This window comes from Apium graveolens, chromosome 7, assembly GCF_009905375.1.
Source record: "Apium graveolens cultivar Ventura chromosome 7, ASM990537v1, whole genome shotgun sequence".
Lineage (NCBI taxonomy): Eukaryota > Viridiplantae > Streptophyta > Magnoliopsida > Apiales > Apiaceae > Apium > Apium graveolens.
The window spans coordinates 238,398,144-238,410,056 of NC_133653.1; the positions used below are offsets into that span (position 1 = coordinate 238,398,144).

Genomic DNA, 11,913 nt, shown 5'->3' on the forward strand with positions numbered 1-11,913 from the left:
AGGAAATAGTCGCATTGATCTAAAAAAGATTGATAACTACTCAAGACAGACAAAGAAAGTATGCAGATCCTGCCCGAAAGGATGTGAGATTTCAAGTAGATAAAGCCATATTGCTCAAAGTATCACCAGGGAAAGGGTTGACCCGATTTGGGAAAAAGGGGAAATCGGCACCTCGATATATTGGTCCTATTAAAATTTTGAATCAAGTAGGAAAAGTTTCTTATGAACTAGCTTTGCACCATAATACCACCATGTTTATAATGTATTCCATGTGTCATTACTTAAGAAGTATAATCCTGAAGTCAGCCATGTGAGAGTTTGAGCCAATAGAAATTCAGGCAGATTTATCATTTGTGGAGCAACCTGTGCAAATACTCGACAGGTAAGAGAAGAGTTATAACGACTCGTGTATTTTTAAATTATTTAAATATGTAATTATGGAAGTATTAATTAAATAAAATATGTGTTTTGGTTTTGGCTGCAGTGTGTTGATATATACTATTTGTCTGTGATTTATTGGTGTAAAAGATTGGAATGTGTAGTTAAAAACTGAGTTATATTGTTCTGTTTTATTTTTAAAGGTGATTTTTATTACAATTTTAAATTCATAAATATTTGGATTGTCTCTAAAATTAGTTTTATGAATTAATAAATTTAATAATTATTTTTGGGATTTTTCAAAATTTAGAAATCAATATTTTATCAATTATTTAACCCTGTATGATTTTCTGATTACATTTATTTGTAAAATCTGTATTTAATTCCAGAATTCTTCAAAAATTATGAAACTCATATTTATTTAAGTTTGATATATTTCAAGAATTTTAAGATTATTTTAGAAATTTTCCGGATTTATTTCAACTGCGCGTTGATTCGTTTATTTGTTAAAAGCGGGTATAAATTGCATTTCACAAATTATTTTAAAATTACGAAATTCATGTTTTTATAAACTTCGGGATATTTATAACATTTTAAGACTATTTTCGTAATATTCTGAATTTATTTTAAGTGTAGCTCGGATCGTTAATTGATAAATACGTGTACGAGTTACGTTTCAAATATACTTTTAAAATTATGGAAAATTTATTTTTAATATTTTTGAATTATTTGTGATATTTTAAAATTAATTTGGAATTTTTCGGGATTATTTTTATTTGCGCAATGGTTCGTTAAATTACAAAAACGGGATCAAACCAGAAAAGGAAAAAAAGACGCGCGCAAAGAGTTTGGCTATCTCCCAGACACGTGGCAAAAGTTTATTGCACTACTATGGTGTAGGAGAAAGAATAATAATAAAAAGAGAAAAAAAATGTACAGAACAGAAATCTCATCCCTGTTTATCTCCTTCCTCGTGTTCCTGTTGATTTCTCTCAACTTCTCCACTCTCCTTCTTGAATCTGTTCTCTCTTCTCCCCCTCTGTTGCTTATTTCCCCTTATTTCTCCTTCCTGCTCTGTCACCTTTCTCTCTCAGTGTTCGCGAATCCTTTTTTTCCGTGGTAATTACCGCCCTGTTCTTATTTTTCCGGCGTATATATGTGCGTGTATCTATATACTTAAATGTGTATAGGTGTTTAAGTTTCTGTCAGTCCATATGTGAAGTGTGTGTCTGTCCGTGTTTATTTATTTTCAGGTTATTTCCGGCGGCTCCTATATTTTTCCGGTAGTATTGTGATGTTGTACGACTGTGTTGAGTTTCTTTTGTTTGTTTAATTATTAAATCTTTTCTGCAGGAAAATTTGTTGAGTGCTTCTCGTGAAATAAAAATAAATCTCGTGCAAGAATTATAAAAGTTTATCGTTGGAGTTCGTGTTGGAAAACCGAATTAATCGGGTACCCGCAGATTTTACCGCCGTCCGCGATGAATTTCGACGAGCGGACGGTGGATGATGATGATATATATCTGAGTCCTAATATTTTAAAAGAAATAAATGTAAAAACATGAATAATAATTAGTTGGTTTAAATCAATGGTTGGGATTTATGGAATTGAAATGTGATTGGATAATTGTTGCGATGGTTATGTTTGGGATTTGACGTCGATTGATGTTTCGACGGGTAGTCCGATAAACAAAAGAGACGCTGCCCGATTTCTGGGAAATCAACTATGGAAATGCGGGGGCGTATCCGATAATTATTGGGATGTCGAGTGAATATATATACTTATACTTTATACGAACTTGATTGTATGTTATGGTGAATGTTCTGTCCAAAACTCAGTAACCCTAATTTCGTAAAATGACGAGTATACGTATTTTCTGGAAACGAACACTGAACCGATTTCGAGAACGTGAACCCTAATTGTTGTTTGTGTTATTATAATATGAATGATTACGAGTCGGAAGATGCTATCATATGGGTAGGTGGTTAGCGAGGATATGTCAAGCATAATTGAGTGTCTAACATAAAGTATTTCGCCCCTGTAGGTTCTAGTCGGGAAATCGAAAGTGGACGTTGGACTAAAGATGACCTAGTAGTCAGTCGACGAGCTCAGTAGAGTTTCAACAGAAAAACCTGAGTGTCGAAGTCGAATCTAATGTGATCTAGTGATTGGACGTTAAAGCCTGAGCGACAGAGTCGGCTCAGAATTGATCAGTAATAGTAGTAAAGCCCCATAAGGCAAGTACTTCTGAACTTTTCTTCAAAATATATCGCAAATATTTTTGAACTGTCTCATAATATGTCGCTATTATTCAAAATAACTCTTGTTTTATATTGCAAGTGTTTTAAACTATTTAACCTTCAACCCTGATTTTTCTTGATCTTGAGCCATAAGCCTTACTCTTTGTAAACCATCCTTTATTGATTTTCAGATACCAAACCACCCAAATATGATACTGCTCCCCAAATATAAAACTACCAAACACTGGAAGAAAATTGTTTGAAAATACAGAAACTTTTATAACCCAACCATCCTTTATAACATCAAAGAACTATACCTTGAAAAATCATTATTTGTCTAATACCTGACCCTTTTACAGGCTGAAAACTGATTCTCATACATACCTTGATATACCCTTGTGATACTCATGAATCGCATTACGCTTTTATACAAGTGCTTTATCAATGTTGATTATGATCTTGCTTATTGAATTACATTGTTTATTACACTGAATTATTTTAGAATTGGATAGTTTTCTAAATGTGGGCCAGATTCGTGGTTAGACCAGATTCGTGGTCAATTATAGGCCAATGTGTGCCTTGGATCCAGTAATTAGAGCAGTCCTATGTGCTTTGCTCAAGGTTAGTGTGTGACTGATCAGCAGCCTAACCTTGGTTTTAAAACTTAAAATGAATATCCAATTCTAATGATTGTTTAGCAATAAACTTGATTCCTCTGAATCATCTCGTTTGATCATTAATTAACCTCAATTATTGTCATTGTGACTAGCTGAGCTAGTTAGCTCACTCTTGCGAATCTTTTTATGTATTCTACAGTTAAGAAGGTTACGGTTGATAGCGAGGTTTCCTAGTTCAATGTACGAGCTAGGATCCCAGATTGAGTTGGATCGAGCTAGCAGGAGCTGATTGCGGTAGTGAGATAGTAAAAATTGTAAGAATAAGTTTGTTATCATTTGTAAGTTAAATTAGTTGGGATTTGGTACGTTGTAATAAAAGTTAAGGCTGTGGCTTGTTTTCATACTTTAACCTGTTGCGATCCGTGGTTATATAGAGCAGGGTCATTGCAATTAATATTTCATATACAGGTTGATATATTGTGTTTGTGTTGTGGACCCCAAACTTCTGACCCGGGTTTGGAGGGCGCCACAGGTTGGTATCAGAGCTACAGGTTATAAGTCACTAAAACAAGCCTAGATTGTCGGGATTGGGTAGAGGGTTAGGATTAGGAATAGGAAATAGAAAGATAAGACATCGTGAGGATGAGTGTGACTCTATAGTACGTCTCCGGCATGGTTCGTGTTGTGATTCGAGATTCTTAGCTTGTAACGTGATTTCCAGATAATGGTAATGGCAGATCCTGATTTCCCTGTATCATCTAATCGTTTGGAGCCCTCTGTTCGAGAATCAACATCTTTTCTCAGATTTGAATTGCACCTTGTTCTTCCATCAGTATTAATGGTATTACCTTCTGTTATGACAGTTGCACCTCTTCAAGCTATTCTACCACCTCTTGATATGAGACTATCTATTTAAGAACCTCCATCTGTTTATTCTTGTTTTACTGGACATTCGGCTGTGAGTGTATCTCTTTAGGTTACCCTCCATCATGTTCTATACCCTCAGTTTAAAACTTGTCCTATGAATCAATAGTACCTACGAGGATGGATTCGAGGGTTACTGTAAATGGTGAGTACTTGAGATATAAATAAAGGTGAGAAGAAGTTTAAAAAGAAGATTCAAGTATTTCGGAGGATAGCTGTTATCAGGTTAAAAGAAGCCATTAGTAATTAGGCCACCCATGATTGGCTTGTGGAATGGATTAGATAAGTATTGAAAAGAGAGAGTTAGAGGAGATTATGGATCTAGAGATTTCTTGAAGTTAGATAATGGTGTTATGATGATGTGATATATATTTTAACAAGGTGATGTGACATTAGCCGACTTTTTGACTATTGGATAGTCTGTTCCACTTAACGATTGTATAGTTGATAACGGGAGTATTACCCGTATGGAAGCTTGATGTGAAGCTACGAATAAGATAGCATGCAACGACAACTGAAGTTTTCGTCGATTAAAGAAGGCAAATGGACCCAATAAAGGAGAGAGGATAGATTGAAGTAAATGGATCTTTATGTGATCGTTTCTGTAATTTGGTACCTTGTTATAAGAAGGAAGGGCAACAACCAACTCATATAGTAAGGACAACCGGATTTGTGATTTTCAAAAAAAAAAAATTAAAAGAAGTTTTCGAAAAAGATTTTCCCTTACAAAATTTCTAAAAGCCTTTTTGAATAAAATAAGTTTTAAACATTGGTTGTCAAGTTACTACTTGAGTTTCTTGTTTGCTAAAAGACCCTGATCACCTGGAAGGATGCTTGTTTCAGACTTAGTGTTGTTAATTCAGAGAACAAAGTAATCCACGAGTAGGAAGAAGTTGATTATTCCTAACAGTAAGGTGCACATATTGTTTGACAAGATAAATAACAGAGTCCGTGTACGGAGCAATTATTCATCCAGTTGCAGAGACCATTAAAGTTTAAAGAATTCATTGATTTAAAAGGAGCCTGGGCATGATCGAAGAAGATTGGGAAGATTTCCAGACTTTTCTAAAAGAAGAATATTATTAACAAAAGGATCATTGTGTTGAATGATTCGTGGTTATTCTAAATTGAAAAGAGGAAACTCAAGGTTATTTGGTAGGAACGTCATTATGATCGAATTGTTAAAGTATTATACACGTAGGTGCGATGTTGCAGACGCAAGACTTAGCAAGTAAGAATACATAATGCTTAATTAGCGAAGGCATTTCAACGTACTTTCTAAAGTTGTTATATGACACAATTGGGATATGATCGAACAAACTCAAAATATGAATATAAGTGAAATGTGGATGGTGACCAATAGTATTATTCTTTTCTGCAACATTACAGTGTATATCCTCTTTTTGAATCCTAATTATGTATGAACTTCTTTCCTTGAAAATTCTTTACGATGATAAGAAAAAGGAGGATTTTTTTTCATTCCTTTAAATTTAGTTATTTCCCTCAAGTTTTGCTCTCTGATTGGGACGAACATTATTATGGTAAGATGCTTTGTCAGGAATGACAAAGAGTCGGGTGAGACACCACCTAATCATGTGATGTATGCCATACAGTACGAAAGACTGGCCATCTTAAGTACCAATGTGGTTGTCTCATTCATATTCAAATCATTACTTCTTATTTCTTTTCAACTTCAAGTTTATTGAATTGTGAATCCTTCTAGTTATTTCGTTATACCGTTGTTCTTTGCAAAAGTTTTTCAAACAAAAATCAACATATTATGAACCAAGCAAGCAAAGTTCCATCCACCTCTCATGTATGGAAAGAAAACAAGGGCATATGGCGAGGATTGCAAATCACTAGCCCAGTCAGGATTGCACCAAGAGTCAAGGGAATTTACTCTAATAAGGAATACGTCTCCGAGAACGACAGTTTGCGATTTTCCTGTGAAATATGTTATTTAGAATACGGATGTGGTGACGTGAATGATTATTGTGGATACCTTACGCGTTAAAGTATTAAAAGATGTAAGAGCAACTTGATTTTTTATCTCTCAAGTATTTTGTTGATAAGATGAACTACCCTGTTGGATTGATAAGATTATGACTAAAGAACTAGCAAATCAAGAATGTGTAATTGTTAAATAAGTGAGTATTAATGGTGGAACTGAGATTTCTGGCAATAAGTGTGTGAAGAATTGATATCATTTAAGGTAAGAGGATTTGACATTATTCTAAGGAATGGATTAAATATTCAAGCATGATACCCAGATAGACCGTTGTGATGAAAAAATAGTTCTGAAGATGCCAAATGAGAATGTGACGAGGTTTAAAAGATGAAGGAAGGTAAAGAAATTTTTTGGCAATGATTTAAGCTAAGAAGTTACGGTGACCAAGAGGTAAGCACTACGGTGATTATGAATAGAAGTCAGGAGTAAATAAAATTTGAAGGTTTTATAGAAATTAATGAGTTTCAAGATATGTTTCCAGATGAGTTATCAATATTTCCTCCAAATAGAGAAATAAAGCTCGCGATTGACTTAGCACCTGAGATGAAGCCAGTGACCAAGGCCTTACACAAAATGGCAGCAGTTAAAATGAGGAAGTTAGCAAAGCAGTGGCAAGAGATGCTAGAAGAAGAAGAAGCGATAATCCCAGTGTATCCCATGAGGTGCACCGGGACTAATTATTAATAAGAAAATGGAAGTATGAGAGTATGCGACGACTAAAGAAAGCTCAACAAGTTTACTATCAAGAGTTAGTATCTGTTACCTCGAACTACTGATTTGTTTGATCAAACAGAAGAAGCAAAGTATTTTCTAAAATTGATTTAAGATTTAGGCGTTACCAATTGGAGATTGAACCTATGGACATATCAAGGATAATTTCCAGAACTAAGTACTGCTGCTATAAAGTTCTAGTGATGTCATTTGAATTAACCAATATACCAATAATATTTAAACTTGATGGACAGAATCTTTAAGGAATATCTGGATGAGTTGTATTTGTGTTACTTAAAGTCAACGGAGGACCATGCGAAGCATTTAATGACAACTGAGGAGTCGGAGAAGAAAGAAGTTGTATATAAAGTTTGCAAGGTGAAAGTTTTGATGGTAGAAAGCATAAGTAATCAGTGAGGAGGAGACCAAAGGCGATCCAGTAGAAATTAAAGTTACTATGAATAAAGAAAGGCCAAAAGCACTAACAAAAGTAAGAAGTTTTACCATGGACCGGTTATTACTGAAAATTTGTGCAAGATTTCTTGAAAGTTGCAATACCTTTGACGAAGTTAATCAGGAAAAGCAAGAAGTTTATATGAAATGGAGAAGGGTGAAGAAAGTTTTACGGAGTTAAATGAAAGAATGGTTACAACACCTGCTTTATCACTTTGAAGGTATCAAGGAGATTTGGTAGTTTATAGTCATGCTTCCCATAAGGGAGTATGATGTATGTTGATGCAGTATAATAAAGTTATTGTATATGCACCCAGACAACTGAAACCTTATGAGCAGAAGTATCGTACTCATAATTGGGACTAACTGTAATAATATTTATTTTGAAAGATTGGGAAACATGATATGTATGGAGAAAAGTGTAAGATCTATACGGACCATAAAAGTTTGAAGTATGTACTCACGAGGAAAAGCAAATGTAGAGGCAGGCGATAAGCAAAAAGGAGAGAACGAACATAGAAACGGTACCAGAAGAATTATCTATGGAATTTTAGAAGTTGGATTTGAAAGTCAGATATATAATCCCAAGGAAACAAGGATGGGTAATATGACCTTTCAGTCAGAATTGTTAAGAAAAGATAAGGAGATGTCAAGGGAAATGTATCACTCTCTATAATTCTCTACTAGTAGAAGGATAAATTCTTCTTTAGTTATCACCCTGGCCACATGAGGGCACTATGTCGGACTGTCCTATAACATCCTATGCTTTGATGGACTGTCCCACAGCCTCTTACACTTTGATGGACTGCCCCACAGCCCCTTACACTCACTCTGGCATACAAGGTGCCTGACCATTCCAGTTCCTTGAAGAACCCTATCCTTATAATTGGAATCTGAAATTAATCGATATTCCCCGAACGTATAATAGCTCATTGATAGGTACAATATTATATATACAACTACTTCCCAAATGTGGGCAAGTAACCAAAACTTTCTTTATCAATTTAGCAACCTTGTTGCAAAAATAAAATACATCACTCAGCCGGATCCCTTACATTCTGAGCCAGTATTTAAATCCTCCTTGAAAGGAAAGATTAAATTTGAAAACGGGTTTGAGATCTGCTCTATACTTTTGAAATCATTTTGAAGACTTGAAAGTATTTTTGAAAACGTTTGGGATAAGAATGATTTAATAAAATAAATCTGTTCCAAAATATTAGAAGAATATCTGAATATTATTTTTTAAATAATATGACAATAAAGAATAACTTTTATAAAATAAATGAATTAAAAATTTTAAAACTAATACTTGAAATGAATAATAATTAACAAAATATATACTTATACGAAAGTAAAATCTTTATTTGAATAACCGAAAATAGTGTTTTATTATTATTCAAAACTATCGAATATACCTTATTCGATTAATAGTAATAAAAAATTATATTTATAATATACTCGAGAACATCGCCTTCCGGTTTAGAAAAATATTCAATTTTGGGTCCCCTATACTAAAGGTATACGCAAATACTGTATATCTCTAGCATAGGTATTATGTAGTACGTAAGCTCTTCTTTAAAGAAATTGTATTTGACAATGAAATGTGACGATTTCAAAACATGCATGCATATATATATATATTTATCAAATCAACATACTTCCCAAAATATACATGCAACAATATATCGCAAGATTTGCTAACAATACTCATGCAATTCTCTCAAGATAACGCGCATATATATATATATATATATATATATATATATATATATATATATATATATATATATATATATATATATATATATATATATATATATATATATATATATATATATCATCACAACAACAGTAATACGGGTAGAAAACTTTCATGAGTGTTCCGCGGTAGACTTAAGCTTAGAGTGTAATAACTCGAATTTTTGAGACCTTGTAAAACGCTTGATAAATAGTAACCCTGACAATCGGGGAAAACTTTTTAGCCCACACTATGATGTGCATGAGAAATTTAGATTCCGAGTCGATAACATGATTATGCGTGCCAAATAAGTGTATGTAACCACTATTAGTTTTCGAAGAAAATGAACTTTGAAAACCGACCGTATCTACGAACCGTCAAGGATTACGAAAATCACAATATTATTAAAAAATTTAAAATCCTACAAATTTAAACCCCAGTATGAGACTTCAAAACGTCAAGGACGTATAAGAAAGGATTTACCCCACAAACCGTTTACGAAGGTTTATTACGAAAATGAATAAGCAATCGAGTGAACGCGTAAGCGAATAAATAAACGTATCAAGCCAAGCTAAGCATACAAGCTAACTAGAGTAAGAAACTAACCATGGTTAATAACCAAATAGTAACCTAGCTAATAGAAATGATAACCTAGCTAGTGAATAGTGGTGGAATAGTGACCAAGGTACTAAGCTAGTATTATAGCTTGGAAATTAGGACGGCTAGCAAGATTCAGATAGATTTCCTATTACTAGGTAATACATACAAGATCATGTTAGTGTTTGTGCTCTAGAGACAACACTATGATATTTTAATTTAAGACATTTGGATTAATAATGTTTATGTTCTATCGATTATTCCCTTTATAATTTATTAATTCTTAATTTACTGTAATATAAATGTTAGATTAATAAATGTCCTTGGAATATGATATGCAATTCTATATCTCTATGTACGTGACTTAGAAATGAGATTATGAGAATAGTATCAATATTCCTAAAGGTCCCTAGTCGAGTTTTATTATTAAGGGACAATAATAATTCATTAAGACTGGTGTGTTTGTTGATTGATGATCACATCTCATTAATCATAGGTATAGTGATACTAAAGTCAAAGTGTTATGAATCAGCTTCACAGGAACAATCACTCTCGTCTACCGATTATAATTAAAAGGATAAACTGAGCTTTCGAGAGACTCAGACTCTCCCAGAGAAGATACACACCAAAATGCACAATAATCAGATGATGCTTCCAAACCCCTACGCCCCTTTTTATGTATGCTTCTCTTGTCTTTTATTAATTTTCCCCTTGACTTTCTTTGGTGACCTCCACAATTAAATTTTCTTGTTTACCCTCATTGTTTCTTCTGTTATATTATTTAAGTCGTGAGCCTTATACAGTTCCATGACACTACTCCCGGCCCAAAGACTCACCTTGCCCTCAATGTGGAAAGTCAAAAATTATTGGTACATAACTGAAGTTTACGCTAGCAGCCATCTCTATTGCATTTCTCAAGTCTACGTCACCAGGAGCACAAGTTTGATTCATAAAGTCAGGATGGTATAGATTGCAGAGGATTGGCCGCAGCAGGTCATATTGGTTAAAGTAAAATGGCTTAAAACTGCGGGAGGAATTCGAGTTTGAAAAATTATCGATGATCTTGTTAACCATATTGACAAGTTGGGTAGTGACCTCCTTGGTCTTTATCATGGTTTCTTGTGTAGTAATGTTGTCTACGCATGGCAGAATATCATCTAATGCTTTATGAGCTATTGGATTCTTAACCCACTAATTCATTACAATAGTACTATCGAACAGCGAAAGGAAAAATTCGATAAAAGTCAAAAGAAGCATAACATTAGATATTATGATTAGCGCCAATCTCACCGAGTGTATGATATCATGTATATCATCTGAATTATCCACTACTTTTTCAGTAAGAGTGGTAGCTGAAGAGTTGATCTTTTCTTGTTTCTGGTCAATGTCAGTTTGGACATTAGTTGTTAGGTAAATTTGATTCACTTGAATTTTCTTAACAGCGCCAATATATTCTGATACATCTTCAGGTTTCTCCCTAGTGCTATTTGTAGAATCTACAACATACCTTATTGCTTTTGATGTACTATTATGTAACTTCTCCTGACCAGTGTACAAGAAGACACATCCAATGATTGCGACAATAGTGAAGAGTATGAGAAAAATAAGTAAGAGAGCATAAGCCAAATGTGAATAGCCAAAAGGTTCCCTTTGACAACAACAATAGCATAGACAAATGAAAGACAAGAATAACCCAAATAGCATAAACTAGATAGCTGCAATAATCCAGGGAGGAACAGGAGTGACACCCGCAGACTTGTCCACAACTCGTTGCATCATCTTCGGAAGTCCCATATCTTCAACAACTCTGATATAATTTGGTTTAATATTTCTCCTCATCATCATGTTATGAATCCACTTAACATAAAAACATTTGATTATAATAGATGCAATTGTAAATCCATCAGGCTCAAATTTGGATCATAACAACTTATGAAAATTACTAAACCCCTTTTCACAACGCGCAACTTTAACATAACATCCAACAATTGCATTCCATGAAATCAAATCTCGAGTGTGCATTTTCTCACTTACTTTATTATCAACATCAGACTCTCCTATCTTTATAATTCTCTCAATAAATGAATTGCAGTCAACAGGGCCAAAATAGAAACAATAAACATCATTAAACAATCTGCTAACCACAATGGGTATTTCACAATAAATATAAACCGACATGAGTAACAAAATGAAACATGGGCACTTCCCATCTTGTAATGAACTCAGCTCCACACCACCACCGGGCC

At 33.9% G+C, this 11,913-nt stretch overlaps 1 protein-coding gene across 1 annotated transcript; it reads right to left on the bottom strand.

Moving 5' to 3' along the window:
* Positions 1-10,510: 10,510 nt before the first annotated feature.
* Positions 10,511-11,512, bottom strand: LOC141674574 (uncharacterized). The gene is made up of 3 exons (XM_074481285.1): positions 11,424-11,512; positions 10,958-11,315; positions 10,511-10,858 (listed from the first exon to the last, which is right to left on the bottom strand). Exons 1-3 carry the CDS (start codon positions 11,510-11,512, stop codon positions 10,511-10,513), a joined length of 795 nt encoding a protein of 264 aa, XP_074337386.1.
* Between the last annotated feature and the right edge of the window lie 401 nt (positions 11,513-11,913).